Here is a 19,667-nt window from a genome sequence, read left to right as displayed (position 1 = left end):
AAATCACATTTATCCCATAGCGTTGCGGACGGAATGATGGGAGGACAGTCAAAGTAAATTACAGAGTAGTTTCGCTACTAAAAGAACACAGATTATTAAATTGATATATACTAAAATATAAAGTGCTTAGGTTCATTTAGTCTGACGCTACGGATCTCGGCAATTTCTGGTCTGATCTGGTTGTACTTTCTACTTTTTGACAGGGCTCGGCAGCAACGCGTCAGTGTCCTCAGGGAAATCCCCCTTTTCAATTTTGAAATCAGCGCTAAGTCTAAACCTAACCCAAATATTGCAATCCCTCTTTATAAACAAATTTTGAAGGTATTTAAACGAATTTAAATTTGAAGTTTCGCCGGGGCTGCCGAGCCCTGCTTTCCTTAAAGCAAACTGCATAAAAAGGGCTTGATTTGAATGGATTTTTTTTATTACACTTATAGAGTAGCGTAGCAACAAGCATTGTTGTAAATTCCCTAAGAAACATTTCATCATGACAAATTTTATAATCTTTTTTTCTTACATTAGACAAATTCGTACTTGTTTTAAGTAAACATAATTTATTAATCCTTTTTTCAATAATTCAAATATTCATAGGAACTATAAAATTATCAAGAAACAAATAAACATTCATAAAATATAATACTTTTACTAGTAAATTTATTAATATTCTGGGAAAAAAGATAAATTGTTTTATTTATTTAAGAATTAGAGATAAGATTTTAAAAATTATTTGTAACTAGGATAAAAAATGAATATTTTGATTTTCTAGTATTGCTCCGAATTTATTTAGTTTCTGCTGGATTAAAACCAGTTATAGCCATGCATGTAATGTATAATAAACATTTGTCTATATAAAAATCATAGAATCAATCCATAGAAAAATAGGATTAAAGGTGCCTTCCCTCAAAGACCCCCCCCCCCCTTATTTAAGAAAAAAAGACTTTTCCCCAAATATCTAACCCCTGCAGATGGCCCAAATCATGAACAGCTATACCTATTATGTCCTAACCTAGCGGGGCTACCCAGTACCCATATTATAACCTAAATTAATAGCAAGTAAGAAACAAACTGTAACCCGTGTTTTATTTTCAATTTATTTCAAATATATTTCAAAAGACGGGTAATCCCTCATTTTATGACGTCACATGGCTGATTTTTTATAGACACTTTGTAAATCTTTTTGCTTTACCTTTTCCCAAGTAAATTCCATCTTGATCATCAGCGTACCTATAATAACAACATTAAAGTAAAACAATAGAGGAGGGGGTTCTGCTTGTCAAACAATTTGCAAGCAGAAGAAAAAGGTCACCACCACTGGAACCAGGTAGTTGTATGGGTTACACTTAGTGAATTTATTATAACAATAATTAAGCTTCTTTTCTTTTACGGTCCACACGTCTGTACGTTTAAAAGTCCGTAATGGATACCTCTGCTATTAATATAGGCAATATTAATAAGAACATTTTATCTAATTTGAAACTTTTTATGGTGATTCCTGTAACATTTAGCCATAATTTAGAATCTCCATAACTCTGTAGTCTGTAGGCATTACTATTAGATTTTTTTGTAGATATTTCTTAATTTAAAAAAAGGCTTTTATAGGAAAAATTAAACACCATGTAATTAGCGAAGCTTTACTATAATTAATAAGTAAAAATGGATGTAGAAATGGATGAAAAATTGTTGTAAATTTAAGTTGCTAACATGAAGCTCATTTTTAGTCAGTTCGTTTAAACAGTGCAGTGGTAGTGGAGGGAATGGATGGGGGATATCGTTATTATAGAACATAAAAATCTTGTGTAAGATCCAAGTAATAATATATCCATTTAAGTACAAGTTTATAGAAAATATAAAAAAGAAAAAGCGGGTCAGTGCAAAAATAACCACCTTGAAAGTTAAGCATATCATTACATAGAAACTAATCATAAACAAGTCAAAATAGTTTCTCCGCAAAAATAATGAGACTTGCCCTGCAATTTCTTTCTTCCTCCCCCAGGGGACAAATTATAATTGGGCATAATAATAAAAATGGTAAAAGTTATTTTGTAAAACATGCAAATATTATTTATCGCATCGTATTTTAGACAGCTTTCCGGGAAATCGAAATAAAAGTAATAAATTGATATAAGTTTTGTTGGCCTTATGGAGCAAAGGCTCTGGTTAACAAAACTGTTTTTTTCTTCTTCATTTTTTATTCATTGAAAATTGTCTGTTATACGATGCTATAAATGGATTTTCGGTATGGCTGAGAACTACATCTGATCCAGCGGATTTTGATCGGTTTCGAAAATTTACTGGAAAAACCTTATTGATAAAAAGGTCGTCAATTCTACTGTGTAGGTTGCCCCCAACGACAGCTGAAAATCATGTATAAGTTTCGTGATTTTTTCAAATTATTTTCGTTGTTGGTATAAGCTGTTAAAAAAGAGCCTAGAGGCTACGGGCCACGACACAAGCAAATAAAAAAAGCAAACTTTTTTATATGACAGTATAACTTTTTAATAATAAAAGACAAATTAGGCAAATAAAGAATGATTATACAAGGAAGATACAATCCGTATACTAAAGTAACAGGATGTTTGTGTGTTTTTATTTTTTAACTAAAATTAAAAATGAGGGGGGTGGCACCCTCACCCCTAAAAAAAAAATTCCACCCCCCAAATTTTTTTTTTTACTTTTTACTTTTTAAAAAAATCTAAAATAAGAAATTGGTTTATCAAATTTGACTTTCCCCTAGCCGCTAGTACACATAAAAGTAAGGAAAAGTAAAATAAATGTAATAAATCTCAAGGATCTGAAGGGATAAGAAAATAGCTATTAATTGATGTGTATCTCCAATGATGATACACAAAATTACCCATTCTGTAGATTGCAATTAATGGTTTAAACGTTTGAACACTCAAAAGCCCCCAAAGTTGATAAGCCAACGAATAACAAAACTTTGGGGACTAGTGTCCCTTTCCTTCCTGAATAAATCGCCTGTAATTTCTATCCTATTTTATAAAGTAGTAAGAGTTTTTTGTCTGTCCCGAAGGATCTCGCTAACCGCTGAACCGATATTGTTCTCCTTTACAGCGAAGCTTCTTATAGGTCCTGGGAAGGTTTTAAACTATTTTTGGATAGGGTGTCTTCAACCCCCTCCCCCCCAAAAAAAATATATTTTTAACTCTTTTGAAACTTAAATTTAAAATGGGATGAGGTCGACTTTTCCTCCTCCTACCAGTGCCCCTAGAGGCTTCTAGGGGCGTAGCCGCTAGTCCTTATAATAAAGTAACAGGCTGTCTGTATGTATGTCTGTGTGTTTGTACCAAAGGATCTCGCTAACCTCTGAACTGACCGGGTTCTCTTAAACAAGGTAGCTTCTCATAGGTCCTAGGAAGGTTTATAACTATTTTGGGGGAGGGTACCACCACCCTCCCAAGAGAAATAACAAAAACTTGAACGCAACATAGACAATTATTTCTCAAATTAGATATTTGAAATAAATAAAAAAACATTTAATGTGCCACTAGAGGCCTCTAGGGGCGAAACCGCTAGTATCAATAAAATCATGCGACAAAAATTTCGAAAAATCTATTGTGATCAAAAAAAGATTGCAATCGTCGATAACTGTCTAAAAGTGCCATTGATAAAAAATGGTACAAAGAAACTAGCGTTCGAATTGCAGAAAAGTTGGTGGCCAAACATGTTAGTCCTAATTAATGGGTGAAGTAAGACGCAACAGACAACCAACACTTATGTTGTTCTATTCAAATTTTTACATTTCTATTATGAAACGGTTTGGTCTTTATAATAGACAATATTAAATTATTTTTATTTATTTTTCGTATTATAGACAGCTTTCCGCGGATTGGAAATGAAACATTATAAGATTAATACCGGTTTTGTTATACCCCGAGGGGCCAAAGGCCCGGGCTACCAAAACTAGTATTAATTTTATGAATTTTACTTTTAAATTCATGTAAAATTATTCGTAATGCTATACATGAGTTTTTGAGTATGAGTGAGGACTAATTCTAATCAAGCGGATATTAATCAAAGCCATACTGGAATAAAAATCAGCGAGGAGCTATAACATAAACAATCTACTTAATGTTGTATAAGGAAAAAATTACAGAAATATTATTGCCTATTATAACAATAGTTTTTTCTTCTTTGTAAAAATAAAGAAAAGTTAAGTTGTTGCAAAGCTATTCCATTTTCTTTATTTTGTTATATCAGTAGGGAGGGATTTGTTAATTTATTAAGTTGAGTGTCCAAACGTTTCAACCACTAATTGAAATCTACGTAAGGGGTAATTTTGTGTTATCATTGGATGTACATCAATTTATCGGCCATTGTTTTATTCCATTAGATCCCTGTAGCCATAATACAAAGTAGAACGATGTCTGTCTGTTTGTTTGTACCGAAGGATCTCGCTAACCGCTGACCCGATCGGGTTCTCCTTTACAGGGTAGCTTCTCATAGGTCCCGGGAAGGTTTATAACTATTTTCTTGGGGGGTGGGACACCCCGAACCCCCCCAAAAAATGAAAAATACCCCCCCCCCAAAAAAAAAAATTTCTTTTTTCTTTTTAAAACTAAAATTAAAATAGTGGGGTGGACTACCCCTCCCCTCCCCCCCAAAGAAAATATTTTTTACATTCTTATATTAAACCTAAAATACGAAAATTTGGTTTTATCAAACCTCTTGGGGCCCAAGCCCCTAGAGGCTAGGGGCGAATCCGCTAGCATCTGTATAAAGTACAGTTACAAAATTATCTGACTTTTCAAATGACACAAATATGAATTTTTTAGAAATATTTATTTTGGATTCATCCAAATCTATGTAAATCCAGGAACATATTTAAAGTGAGTTAAATATACAATCAGGTTGTTTATGTCTTTTTAACACCAAATACACAAGCAACATAATAAGTTGCTAAAATAGTTATATATCACATTGTATTATAGACAATTTCCGTGGATATAAAAATAAATAAATTATAAGATTAAACCAGTTTAGATAACCCCTAGGGGTTGATGTCTATAATTTGTATTTGATTTTCTTAAAAAATTGTCTATAATACGATGCTATACATGATTTTCAATATGTCTGGGAACCGGTTCTAATCCAACGGATATTAATCGGTTTCGAAGCAATACTGGAAAAAATTTTCTTACCTGTCGATTGTACGGTAGTTGTTAGTATAAGAAGAATAAGATCTGTAGCATAGAATTAATAAATATGATACTTTTGTATTTTTAACAGTAGACATAATATATAAACAAGGATGACAACATCCATAAGTAGAGAAGAACAAAATTGATAATGGATTGACAGACGGAAAAAGTAAATTATAGAAAGTGATTGTTTACTTTGAGGTAAGAGAAGTCTTCACCTAAAAATGACCAGCCTCTCTTAAATAGCAGCTGAGAAATTCACAGTTTGCCTATACTTATAGCAAACACACTGACGGTAGGACAGACTGACAAAAGAAACTATAGCTTTGAAATTAATACAATATTTGTTAGCCTAAGCCTTCGGCCTCTCGAGGCTAACAAATCTGGTTTTAATCATATAAAAATTCCATTGTAATATTCGCGGAAAGAAAGCTGTCTATAATACGATGCGATAATCTATCATCATATTTCTATTTCCTGTCATAGGGATCATTGGTGTAGGTTCTGATTCTGCAGGCATCCACAGTTCTGGCGGTATAGTCAAAACAGGACGTGTACTCACGATTTCCATACCTAAATATATATTTTTTTCATGGATCTAAAGGGATAAGACAATGGCCGATAAATTGATGCACATTTCCAATTATAATTCACCAAATTACCTTTCTATAGATTACAATTAGTGGCTAAAACCAACAAATGAAAATTCAATAAAAGTCCCAAAAGTTGTGAAGCCAACGAATATGAAACCGTTATTATAACAAACAGCCTATTGTCTCCCTGTATTTATTTTTATTTAATCATACATTTGCAATGATAGCTGTCTATCTTATTTAGCAGCCGAGAAAATTACATTTCCCCCTTGGACAAATCGACATCTTGAAGAATTAAAAGTTATAGTTTTTGTCCTTACCTTAGAAAAGATTCATGCATTAATGAATGCAGAATATACGTGGAAAAATTGTCAATTTAACTTGCGAACATGGACACCATTTAATGGTCAGTTCGTTCATCCAGTAGAATAGGAGAATAGGTGGGGTAAGGGGTGTGGATGGGGATATATTTGTTTCACTTTATCATAGTACATTATAATCTGGTGTAAGATCCAATTAATAATAAATCCATGCATGCACTAATTCCCAAATCGTCACAATCTAACCTGTCATAGAAGTATTTTCCGTAGCTATCAGTTTCGCTACTTTTGTAAGATTTGTTATCGTTTACCGTCATATCGACATTTGACCTGTCATAAAAGTATCTGCCATAACTGTCGTACTCCAAACAGTATACAGTCGTCAGCCACACTGCAAATATTTGAATTTACACATAAAATTACTAGGATGGTAAAAACACTAAAGTGACAGAATAGAGCTATATGTAACTCTCCCTACGGGGTTGAGACCCTGTGTAGACTTTCAATTTAGTCTTTGAATATCAGACAATAGCGTCGGAAATACAAACATATAAGTTAATTACAAAGAAGCTTCGCTACTAAAATATCCAACATAAAATCAGATTTCTAATAAGGACGAAAAGACTAATGAAGTGAGTTAGAGAGAAGCAACGCTATCCTTTTATATAAAGTAGTAAGGTTTTTTTTTGTCTGTAGCATAAGATTGAAATAATTGTGTTCTCTATTTTAGGGAAGCTTCACATAGGTCATGTGATGGTTTTAGGCTATTAAATTTTATATTTAAGCCTTAGGATGGTTTTAGGCTGTTTTTCTGTTCTTCTCTACCACTTTAATGGCAGAGCCCCTAAATGCCGCCGCTATTTAAAAAGAGAAAATAAATTTTCACTTTTGTAAATTGTGGTAGATTGTTTAATTTCAAGGATTTAAAGTGATAAGACAATGGTCGATAAATTGACGTATATATCCAATGATTAAATACAAAATTATCCCTTCTGTAGATTACAATTAGTGGCTGATACATTTGGACTTATTGAACCAACAACTTAAAAACAATTAAAGTCCCCACAGTTGTTGAGTCAACGAATAAGTAAACTTTATTATAAAACTTTGGGGACTAGTGTAATATACAGCCCAATGTCCCCTCCCTCCCTAAATTAATTTAATCCGCTTTTACTTTATTGTTTCTTTATATTGACAAATTAAAACTAAAACAAAAGTATTTTTCTAATTTTTCTTCTAATAAACTGGACAAAGCTTAATTAATTTTGGAAAAATCCTTCTACTTATTTTTGCTCAAGAAATTTTCTTGGTAATCATTTTGATTAAAATATGATTTTGATGCGTAATGAGAGGAGGTTGAGCATAACTTTTTAAAATTAGGTACCATTTTTAATCGTTATTTAAACCGTATTTTCTTCCTAAAAATAGACATAAACTTTCACTGAAAAGCAAAAAATCCTACTCAAAGCGGTTTTGAGATCTTAAGTAGCAGATAGACACACATTCAATTACTTTAGTATATTCTAGCAACTGCATGAATGAATTGAGGTAAGGGGTGGAGATTTTTTATGGATCAGTTGCCTTCCTAATTGATATAGAATATACGTGGGAAAAGTTGTAGTCAATTTAGGTTGTTAATATGGACCTCATGTATTGGTCAGTTCATTTATCAAGTAAGATAAAGTATGGGAGGGGGGTCGTTATTTTAGCCAGCTGTGAGTATCACTTTATTAGATTTAGAAAATCTGATGCAATAAATCCAATCCAATATCAGACATATTTTGACAAAAACATTAAATATTTCGATTTATTATGTGTAAATTTTCCTGAAACCGTAAACCACCAAGTTATAAGTTTCATTCTTGTTTTGAACTATAACAACACACTTAATAACAAGTTATATTCAGGGATCTAAAGGGATAAGACAATGGCCGATAAATTGATGTATATTCCCAATAATGATACACAAAATTACCCCTACATTAGATTACAATAAGTGGTTGTGAAACGTTTGAACACCTAACTTAAAAACAAATTAAAATTAAATAAAAGTCCCAAAAGTTAATGAGCTAACAAATGAGAAAACGTTATTAAAATACTTTGGGGACTAGTGAAATAAACCAGCTCATTGTCTCCTGCCTCCCTGATTTGTATATGTGTGTAGATAGAGGGTAACTATGTAACTGAGTACTGACTGATATGTCGCGTAGTAAAGTATTAGAAATTTCAAATTAGGTACATCAAAATGTCAAGAAAAGTTGGGTGATCTGACAAACCTGCTAATTCTATTCCCCAAAAGATAGCTAAAATATGATAATAATATAAAGAAACAAGGATGAAAACATCTGTAAAAGTAAAGGACAAACGAACCTAAACACTTTTAGAGCGTCAGAACTAAAAACAAAATTTAAATGTATAATTCTTAACAAAATTATGCGTAAATTTGTTGCAAAACGGCTTACAGGATACTGTTTAGGACATACTTGAATTTTTAGGACTTGATTATAGATATGCTTTGCTTATGAAATTGTATCTTGTTGTAATAGGAATCAGAATTTCAACAATAAGATAAATATTAAAATAATATAACTTAAAAAGTTGTTGTTTAAAAGGTTGAAAAGTTTTAAATGGACGTAATGAAATTTAAATGAATAAGTTAAGATTTTGGAAAAATTAAGGTAAATTTTATAATTTTACCAATATTGGTTAGGTGTAGTATTGCAAGTACACTTAAAAAGTGTGTTATCATTGTAAAGTAGATCTTCTGTTAAGAAAACGTAAATACCAACATACATGTTTACATCATATGTAACAGATTTTTATAAAAATATAGAAAAGTAACAGAATATCTCTCTGTCTATCTGTCTGTACATATGGCTTTACTTTACAATGTAGCTTCTCATAGGTCCTGGGAAGGTTTATAACTATTTATGGGGAGGATACCACAACCGTCGCAAGAGAAATCGCCCCTAGAATTTTTTTTCTTCTTTTAAAACTAAAATTAAAAATAGGGTTCCTAGAGGCCTCTAGGGGCGTAGCCACTAGTATACTGTATAGATACAATTAGCCATTTTCAATGTATAAGCTGTTAAAACTAAATTTCGTTTTTACGAAAACATTTTGAAGATTTGGGTGTAAACTAAAAATTATCCTATTGTGACGTAAAAACAAAGTATATCACAACAACGTGAATGCAGGAATATTGCAATGGAAAATATAATATTTTAGTTATTTGTATAAGTGAATTCTCCTATTGATAGTTATTATCTATTTTGGTTTATTTTCCCCTTCCTATTATAATAGATGGTCAATCGATATATTCTCACTTGGATATTGCACCAGATTTTCATATTCTCTGATAAAGTAATACTCGCAGATGGCTAAAATAATGATTTCCACACCCACTCCCTTTTCTACATCCCTTCTCTTCTATTAGATTAACAACCTGACCAATAAATAATGTCCATATTAGAAAGCTAAATTGACGACAAATTTTCCCCTGTCAATATATCCACATATTTCCTATATCCATTTAATAGAGAGGTATATATGAACAACTAGACTTAATTCCAATTTTGTATTACTGAAACAAGTGTTATTTTTTTTCAATACATTAAAACGCACAATAAAAATACCGAATAAATGTTTACAAGTTATTTCGCCCCTAGCCTATAGGGAAAAGCTAGGGAGGTTAGGAAAATAGCTAAACCCGTCACAAGACATTTATAAAGTATTTCAGAACATAAATTTGCGGGTTCTTTAGCATCAGACAAAAACACCTTACTACTTTATATTTTAGGATAGGATTAGTTGCAAAGTGGAATTAAAAATAAATCTTTTAATGTGAAATTATAGTATTAAAACCGGATTTAGATTAAAGAAAGATTTTTATCGGATGATGGAAATAATAATTGTTGAAATAATCTACAACTCACATTTCCCCCTTTATTTATAAGCTATATTATGAAGTAGTAAGATTTTTTTTATTCCAATGCAGGTCCCAGAGTGGTTTTAGGCTATTTCATTCTAAGATTAAAATTTTGGGATGGTTTTAGGCTATTTTTCAATCTTCGAATACAGAGCCCCTAGATGCTAGGGGTATACCAAATAGTAATTATTAAGTTATGATACTTTATCGTCCATTGTTCCCTCCCTGTGTCTCTGCTGATATGACATTATGAAGATTTGAATATATTTGTCTGAGGTGAGGTATTGTGATGGTTCAAAGAATCTAAAGAAATCAACACATAAAAGAAAAGTACACATATCTTCCAAGGGAGGGAGGATACATTTATTTGTTTATTACAGTAGTCCCCAAAGTTTTATAATTACGTTTCATATTCGTTGGCTCAATAATTTTGGGGACTTTTATTTATTCTGTTTGGTTGGTTTATAAAGTAAAGTGTCCTATGTTTTAACCACTAATTGGTATCTACTAAGGGGACAATTTTGTGTATAATCATTGGGACTTATCTTTCATTGTCTTATCCCAGATATCTTCTTCAACGCAAGAATTTAAATATCCATGAAAGTAGATTTAATTGTTTTTAAAAGTTTTAAAAAAAGATAATACGGTTAGTAAACACATCTAAAACGCTTAAAATAACTGAAGATTAATTAAAAAAATTTCCCTCTATGTGATCAAATAACCCCCATCCCCTCCTTATTTTGAAATATTTCGAAAATAACGATGAAAGTTGGTTAGGAGGTAGTTTTTTTTGTGTGTTTGATTTTTACTTTTGGACTTGTCAGGTAAAGTTACAATGGATATAAGGTAGCACCGCAGGGTTAGAACTCAGTTATAGGCCCTCCTACAGGGGCTAGATATAATTTTAAAAACTACCCATACTTACTTATAAAAGGGGGGGGGGGGGGTGGAGTTTCTATGCTTGCTTGTAAGAGAAAGCACCGTATAGGATATAAATTACGTGGCATTGTAAGAGATTCTCGAATACCCTGATAAAATGTTTCCCTTTACTGACCATGGAGAAACGTATTGACCAAGAACTGGGAACTAGCAACCTAAATATAAGAAACAATATCCTCTGTCACAAACCCCACGTGTTCTATTCATTCTTACTAGATTCATACAAAGTGAAAACAGACAGGTAAAACGCTTGAAGTGTAGAAAATCTTTACTACTTAAATATAAACATCGGGCTACAATCTATTAAGGTTAAAAGTTTCAGAAAAACCAAACATTTGAAATATCAAATAAGGTGTAATTTTAGTTAAACTTAATTTTCACCCATATAAGCCTATTTTTGTGACGCTACTCTAAAAATAAAGATATGTGATATACTCGACTGCTAATATAGATAGACGGCTGATTTTTTCTTTGGTTTTAACCAATTAATTCCAAATATTCTAAGTCAAATAAGGAATGAAAAATTTTACAGTATAGCTTCGAAACCGATTACTATCCGCTGAATTGGAAACGGTTCTAATCCATACTAAAAAAATCTGATGCAATATCGTATAACAAACAATTTTCCACAAATATTAAAATGAAAATAATACCAGTTTTATTAGCCTGGATCTTCGGAGCTGGTTGTAATACTATATTTTTTCATTTAATAACCGCGGAAAGCTGTCTACAATACGATGTGATAAATAATTATCCTTAAGATTCAGCAACAATTTACAAATAATGAATGAAATAAATTTACAATGTAAAAATTACTTCAAAATTCTTGTTAAATGCAATACTATTTCTATGGAAATAAAAGTAAAATTTCTCATAAATCATAAAAAAAACATTAATAATTTTATTTACTATTCAAGTTTTTCCAATGAACATAAAAGATAAGAATTGAATAAAACTCTTTGAGAACTTGCAAAAACTCACAGTCATAATCAATCACTACAGAAAGACTAATCAAACAATCACTATGAAGTTGTTGATTACACTAAGCTGTCTCATTGCTGTTTCCTACTCAAGGGTGCCCTTCAGTGTCTCTTCATCAAGAGCTGCAAAGTTCGAGCGGTCAGCCGCACCAAAAGTCAATCAATTCATGGATGGGTACAACTACTCGAACCAGGGAGGTGACAGTGTCAGAGCCATCGACTATATCCCCAACCTTGCCGACTATAACATGGACAACAGGATCACCTCCGTGTGTGTCACAGGCATCTGGTTGATGTACGCGGACTCGAACTACAACGTGAACAACCTGAAGGCCTCCAACTACTGGGTGTACGGTGATAACTACTGCACTGATGTCCCTGCAGGTTTCAATGATATGGCCTCCAGCTTAAGATACACCGGAGCCCCGGATGAATGGAAGGCGGATACTCTGAATATGTACCTGAACCCTTACTTTGCTGGAGGCGAGGAGTATACCTACGTTGATCTTCCCCAGGTGAACTATGACGACAGGGCTCAGTCTATAATTGTTACTGGCTGCAGCGCCTGGACCTTGTACTCCAACAGAAATTATGGCGGCACCTGTATGTGTGTGTACCCTAGCGATACCAGCAAATGTTTCCCAGGCTTCTACACCACCCCGTCATCTCTTGGATTCCTGGCAGGACAGGTCAGCAGTGCAAGGAGAGGATGTTACTGCAGTAACAAGGCATTCCCCGATAATTATGGAGAAAAATCTCAACAAAACTTTGAATTGTAAGAAATTATATTAATTTATGAATAATTATTTATTGTTTTATATATTAAAGTTAAAATAAACGTAAAAATCTTGTAAATGAAATTATTTGATGGATAGATAGCAAGATAAAAAAGCCTCTAAATATGATTATCATAAGTAGCATTTAAATGGCATTTACTTTAAGTGGTTATGGTTATTGTATCGAGATTCATTAACTAACACAGATAATTAAAGGGATAAGACAATAGGCGATAAATTGATGGCAGTTCTGTTTGAGCCGCTAATTCAACAATTTAGACAATTCCTGAGATAATAAATATTTATTATTTTATATATTATTTTATGCATTGCAGTTCACAAGGGATCTAAAGAGTTAGGACAATGGACGATAAATTGATGTACATCCCCAACGATGAAACTTAAAATGACCCCTTATAAAGATTACAATTAGTGGTTAAAACGTTTGGACACTCAGCTTAATGAACTATCCAATTGAAATTCAATAAAAGTCCCAAAGTTGTTTAGCTAACAATAAGAAATTCGTTATTAGAAAAATTTGGGGACTTGTGTAATAATCAGCCCAAAGTCCCCTCTCTCCCTAAGTTCAAAAAAAAACATTAGAAAAATGAAAATGAATATTTGATATTTTTTAAACTGTCCCTCAAATTTAAATCAAAACATTACGTTTTTGAAAAGATAAGGTAAGTAAATATAAATTATACAAAAAAAATTCTATTTCGTTTTCGTTTGATGACGTAGGTTTCTTGACATTTTAAAACTAATTTTAAGTACATTCAAATTATGATTGCAAACATGGATCTCGTTTATTGGTCAACTCGTTCATCCAGTAACAGGGGAGATGATGGGGGTAAAGGGGTTGGATGAGGGGCATCGTTATTTTATCCCGCTGTGAGTTTTACTTTATTAGAGAACATGAAAATCTGGTGAAAGATCCAAGTAATAATATATCCATTATTAAAATACTTATATACTTTTATGTTTATTTTTGGCAAAAATATGATTACAAAATTAGGCACGAATTTTAGATTTTATCATTCTTGATTCATTGTTTTATTTTCTACTAGCGGCTACGACCTAGAGGCCTCTAGTAGAACTTTAAAAGTTTGGTTAAAAAATAATACATTACCTATCTATGTTGCGTTCAAGTCTCTACGATACTTTTCTATGTTGCGTTCAAGTCCCTGCGTAAAAAATATTTTTTTTTTGTGATTTCTCTTGGGAGGGTGGTGGTACTCTCCACCAAAATGAGACCTATGAGAAGCTACCCTGTTAAGGAGAACCCGATCTGTTCATCGGTTATCGAGATCCTTCGGTACAAACACACAGACAAACAGACATCCTGTTACTTTAGTATTAGGATATTATACTTGGTTTAGCATAACTCCTTTTACAGTGCAGTGGCAAAGTTATTACAAATGAAGTTTAGGCCATTTTTTGGAAAGATTCTTTTAATAAACGAGCAATGATAATATAAATTCTTTTGAAGTTTGAATTATAATGGGAAAATTTTACCTCTACAAAGTAGAGGGGACACAATTGTATTTCACCCCAGGGCTCGGCACCCGCGCATTAGCCTCAAATCGAAACCCGATAGTGTGACAAAATTGTTGCACTCGAAAAAATTATTTTCTATTTAGGAAGAGGTTGAGACATCCAGCTGAATTTTGAAGTTAAAATATGACGATTTCCCTGAGGCTAACTCGCGGCTTACGCACGGCTGCCGAGCCCTGTTTCAGTTCCTTTTTTATTGACGCAATTTAATAATCGATCAATTTATGTTCATTTCTTATCTTATTTATTTTATTTGAAAACTTTAAATTCAACTTAATTTCTAAATTTAGAAACCTTATGTTTTATTATGGGATTTAGATGAATTTAAAATCAATTCCTTTTTTTTATTAAGGAATTAAAAAAACAGGGATGACAATTGTATAATAATCAGAAAAGACAAAAACTGAATTGCAAAATATGTTACAGACTAGGGTTGGGCCGGATATCCGGTCTGGCCGGTTATCCGGCCGGATATCCAGCCATTTTCAATATCCGGCCGGATACCGGATATTAAAACTATCCGGTTACATGATATCCGGCTGATTTTTGACGCCGGATATCCGGTTATCCGGCCGGATATCCGGTAAATTGCCGGATATCCGGTAAATTGCCGGATATCGAACATTTGCCAGAACATTTGCATTATAAATCAGCCGGATATCCGGTATTCGATATCCGGCTAAAAAAGTATCCGGCCCAACCCTATTACAGACTAAATATTCAGAAAAAAACTTTCAGCTGTATATTTTGAATAGCACCCAGGGAAATAAATTTCCCCTACAGCGTTACGGACCGACTGACTGACGTATAAACAGCGAAAGTGAATTATAAAGTAGCTTCGCTACTAAAAAGATATAAGTAAATTTATTTAGAATAACCTTATCTCATCCATAATTTTTCTCCATGTCTTGCATTCAAATTATTTATTTTGCTGATATATTAAAGTAAAAGAATAGAGGAGGCACGAGCTTTATGTATCTCTACCCATGGGGTGGGGACCCTGTGCCGACATTCAATTGGGTCTTTAAATATCAGTTAATTGCATCGAAAATTTAAACATATCCAAGGCGCTACAAAAGAGCAGAAAGTTATTTCCTAGCAGAAGAAAAAGGTTTCTACCTCTTAGACCAGGTAGTTGTTTGAGTTATACATCTATTCTTATACATTTATTGTTGACATATTTTCTAGAATAACTGTGCTCATGAAGATAACAATAAAACAGTGTCAAGGCCTCAGCTAAAACAACCGTTCAATTTATTAAACGTATAAAATTTTTAAATGGACGTAGAATATACATATGTGGATATTATGGCAGAAGAAAAGTTGTCGTCAATTTAGTTTGCTAACATGGACATAATTTATTGGCCAGTTCGATAATCAAGTAGGAGGGGAGGGAATAGGGTAAAGTGGATGGATTGGGGGTTTCTTTGTTATAGCCAGCTGCGAGTATGTCTTTATAGAGTACATGAAAAATCTAATGCAAAATTCAAGTAATAATAAATTCATTTATCTAATACAACCAAAGGAATGAATGTCCTATTCCTTTATCCCTGCTACATCTGAATTGTTGTGATATTCTGATGTAGTTCTGATATTCTACAAGAGGTAATGTTCGTTTGTCTTACAGTTTCAAGGCTTCGCTTTTATGGATGTTATCATCCTTGTCTATGTATGAATAAAGAATCATATCTTTTTTAATCTTTGGTTTTTATGATTGAGATATTGGTAAAATATCTTTGAGTACTGTTCAATTCAGGGGATTATGGTTTTTTTTACAGGGTGTCTAAAAAGTTTTAAAACTTAATATGATTACATAAATTTCACAATAATTTAGACTAAGAAAAGAATTGCAATTATTAAATATTTTTTAACTCACAATCATTGGCTTGCTAAGCAATGTTGACCCCCCCCCCCTAAAGGTCCCCGTGGTTATTTGAAAAGAAAATCAAATCCCAAAAGGAAATTTTCTAAAAAGTAAGCATGTAGTATAACTCACGCATTTTTTTCAAACAGGAGTTAAATTAAAGTCTTGAGATTATAAATCATATCAAAAAGATTAACACTTAAACTTATAATGCTTTGATTATGATATGCCTCAATGGATTTATTATTATTTGGATCTAACACCAGATTAATATATAATCTTATAAAATGAAACTTGTAGCGGGCAAAAATAATGATCCCCCATTCCCTCCCCGCATTTTAGAGGAACGAACTGACCAATAAATGGCTTGAGAAATAGCAATTTGATAAAATTTTAACCTGTCATAAAATCCACGTATATTTTACTTCCATTATACATAATCGATTAAAAACTTATTCCGCAGGCACAATTGTTTCTAATTTGACAGGAGTATTTCCAGATATTATCTTTGTAAGATTAATAAGGTATAACCAACAAGCGAAATAAAACAAAAATTTTATTTGGGGGACAGTTGTAGAGATGGTCAGTTCTACGATGTGTTGACCCCCAACGACAGCTGAAATTACGTTTAAGTTTCGTAGCTTTTTTTCTGAATTAATTTCGTTGTTGGTATAAGCTATGAATCCAGCATTAAAGTATGACATTTAACTCTCTAGGACACCCTGTATTATAATATAATTGAATAATATGGGATAGTGGGGGGATTATCTGTTTGATAAGTATTTTATCCGACTTATAACTCTTATCAAGAATTTTTAAAGAACAGGGAGAAATTAGGGAGGGAGGGGACATTTAACTGTTTATTACACTAGTCCCCAAGGTTTTATTATAACGTTTCCTTAGTTTAGTTAGCTTAACAACTTTGTGGACTTTCATTGAATTTTTAGCTGGTTCATTAAGTTGAGTGTCCAAACGTTTGAACCACTAATTGTTTTTATACATAATGGGTAATTTTGTGTACAACATGGGAAGTACAACAATTTATCGGTCGTTGTCTTATCCCTTTAGATCCCTGGGGGAAAATGGTGGTTATTGGCATACCTTACATACTCAAAATATTTATTTTAGTTTTTATTGAAATATTAACATTCTATAATTTAAACAAGGATGACAAAATCCATAAAAACGAAGCTCTAAAATAATTACTTAATATCTAAATTTATCTCTACAGAAGGAGCAATGGATTTATTATAACTTGGATGTTGCACCAGATTTTCATATTCTCTTATAAAGTGATACTCGCAGCTGCCTAAAATAACAATAACCCCCTTATCCATCACCTACCCTCCAACTGGATGAGGGACCTGACCAATACATGAGCAAGCTAAATTGACGACAAATTTAACAACGTCAATATATCCACGTATATCCTATATCCATTAAAAGAGTCCAATTACTTAATATCTAAATATGTCAGTACATAAGAAGTTAATTTTATTTTTATAGGGGACTGTTTTGTATTATTGGATGCTACAGGATTTTTGCTACTTATGGATGTTAACATGTTTATTGTCTTTGATATCTTTTTGTCCTTTTATTTGTGACATCATTTAGGTTTTTCTAATAGCGTTAAAAAGTATACACTTTTACTCTTATCTTATAAAAACGTAAATAAAAAATTAAAAATGAACAAAATGATGTAGACAGATTAGAGATTTATTTGTTTTAGAATTAAATTAGAGATAACATTAATACAATATTTTGGTTATAATTTACAAATTTAAAAGAATCCTTCTTGTTCCTTGGAAAGATAGTTGACAGGGAAAACCTTCTGGTTACAGTAGCATCCCCTTCTAGCGCTGCTGATAGTCCTGGCCAGGCTGCCCAGGCTGTTTTCTGTGGTGTAGAATCCCGGATCACAGGACTGAGTACTGCTGGGGTAGACACACATACACCTGCCGTAGTAGTTGCTGCTCTCATACAGGGTCCACGGGGAGCATCCAGTCACAATAACCGACTTGGTCTGATCATTGTACCTCAGGTTGGTAATGTCGGTGTAGGTATACTCCTCACCGCCGATAAAATACTCGTTCAGATACAGGTTCAGTGTGTCGGCCTTCCAGTTGTCAGGAGCTCCGGTGTACCTGGCGCTGGAGGCCTGATTGTCAAACTGAACCGGCACGTCGGTACAGTAGTTGTCACCAAAGACCCAATAGTTGCTGCTGCCAACATTGTTCATGTTGTAGTTCTCATCCGCGTAGATCAACCAGATCCCGGTGATACACAGAGAACTGACACGGTTGTCAAAGTTGAGATTGTAGAGGCTGGGGGTGTAGTCAGACAGGCGCACTCTAGTGCCTCCCTGGTGGGTGTAATCATACAGATCTGTGTACTGGTTGGTAGCCTTGCTGCGGAGTCCTCCAAGGACAGGTCTGGTGCTCTTATTATACAGATCCTTGGCTAGGGAGCCAGTGAGGGCAATGCTGAGTAAAACAACAAAGGTCTTCATGCTTCTGCTTCTCTAATGCGAATGTTGCTGGATAAATTTTCTGATTATTTTTTATATTTTTCCTTATCTCTTTGCATTTTTTTTGTTTTAATTAGAAATTTGTAACATTGAGTCATTGTTTTTATTCTCTAGAAATTTCCTAATAACTAAAATAAATTTAAGTTGAAAACAAACAATCCTTTGATAATACTTAAAGTAAAATTTTGTCTCAAAAAATAACAAAGAAACTATTTTTAAGTTATATTGACTTACTAGCATACTGGCCAGAGAGGGAGGGGTCATTGGGCTGTTTATTACACTAGTCCCCAAAGTTTTTTTTTATAAGGTTTTCTTATTTGTTGGCTTAACAACTTTGGTGACTTTGATTGACCTTTGATTGGTTTGTTCATTTAGTTGAGTGTTCAAACGTTTCAACCACTAATTGTAATCTTGAGAAGGGGTAGTTTTGTGTATCGTTATTGAAGATGTACATCAATTTATCAGCCATCGTCTTATCCCTATAGACCCCTGTATACTGAGGTCTTATATGGACCCTTATTAAAGAAAAGTTTCACTTTCATCATTTGAAAAATAATGAAAAATTATATTAACATTAAGTTTTATTATAGATTTAATGAAATTAAGATAACAAAAAGTTTTAAATTAATTAATCAATGTAGGTGCGTTAAAATGCAAAAACTTTCATAGCACCATTAAAACTATTTTTTTAGAAATATTTAAAAAATACATTTTATATGTTATGTAATGTTATTCTTTTTACTGGGAGCTTACACTAGATTTTCATGTACTCTGATATAGTGACCCCCACCCCTCTACCCCCTTTACCCCATCCCTTACCCTCCTACTGGATGAACGAACTGACCAATAATTGTTATCCAAGTCTAACAATTAATCTGTTATAATATCCACGTATATTATGTCCATTACAAACAAAAAAATTTGCTCCCTAACTGTTCTTGTTAATTAAAAAACAAACATAAACAATAAACATTTATGCAAAAGAATGAAAGTAATTTAAACTGTCTACACAGTTGTACAAATTTAA

At 32.9% G+C, this 19,667-nt stretch overlaps 3 protein-coding genes across 4 annotated transcripts in view; 1 reads left to right on the top strand and 2 right to left on the bottom strand.

The window, feature by feature from the left end:
- The window catches only part of LOC145312264 (uncharacterized), a 43,060-nt gene extending 35,072 nt beyond the window's left edge, over positions 1 to 7,988 (bottom strand). The window contains exons 1-5 of one of the 2 annotated variants that reach the window (XM_080151499.1): positions 7,902 to 7,988; positions 6,319 to 6,466; positions 5,641 to 5,732; positions 5,160 to 5,205; positions 1,187 to 1,224 (exon numbers count right to left, since the gene is read on the bottom strand). In XM_080151499.1, the coding sequence (XP_080007625.1) occupies positions 1,187 to 1,224; positions 5,160 to 5,205; positions 5,641 to 5,732; positions 6,319 to 6,466; positions 7,902 to 7,932 (355 nt within the window). In that variant the 5' untranslated portion in view covers positions 7,933 to 7,988. The remainder of the gene's footprint in view (positions 1 to 1,186; positions 1,225 to 5,159; positions 5,206 to 5,640; positions 5,733 to 6,318; positions 6,467 to 7,901) is intronic. The other variant, XM_080151500.1, reaches the window with a different exon arrangement.
- A 3,918-nt stretch (positions 7,989 to 11,906) lies between these two features.
- Positions 11,907 to 12,774, top strand: LOC145312261 (uncharacterized). The gene has a single exon (XM_080151495.1). The coding sequence runs from the start codon at positions 11,964 to 11,966 to the stop codon at positions 12,696 to 12,698; it is 735 nt and encodes a 244-aa protein (XP_080007621.1). The 5' UTR covers positions 11,907 to 11,963; the 3' UTR covers positions 12,699 to 12,774.
- Positions 12,775 to 17,816: 5,042 nt separating this feature from the next.
- On the bottom strand, positions 17,817 to 18,681 carry LOC145312263 (uncharacterized). The gene has a single exon (XM_080151497.1). The coding sequence runs from the start codon at positions 18,620 to 18,622 to the stop codon at positions 17,894 to 17,896; it is 729 nt and encodes a 242-aa protein (XP_080007623.1). The 5' UTR covers positions 18,623 to 18,681; the 3' UTR covers positions 17,817 to 17,893.
- Positions 18,682 to 19,667: the final 986 nt, after the last annotated feature.

This window comes from Acartia tonsa, chromosome 2 (assembly GCF_053477335.1).
Source record: "Acartia tonsa isolate MP-2025a chromosome 2, ASM5347733v1, whole genome shotgun sequence".
NCBI classification, from domain to species: domain Eukaryota; kingdom Metazoa; phylum Arthropoda; class Copepoda; order Calanoida; family Acartiidae; genus Acartia; species Acartia tonsa.
Note: the sequence above shows the minus strand (reverse complement) of the source record. Positions and strands in the feature narration are given on the sequence as shown.

Excerpts from the sequence above, each read along its gene's own strand:
- LOC145312263 (XM_080151497.1), bottom strand. The coding sequence starts at position 18,622 with ATGAAGACCTTTGTTGTTTTACTCAGCATTGCCCTCACTGGCTCCCTA.
- LOC145312261 (XM_080151495.1), top strand. The coding sequence starts at position 11,964 with ATGAAGTTGTTGATTACACTAAGCTGTCTCATTGCTGTTTCCTACTCA.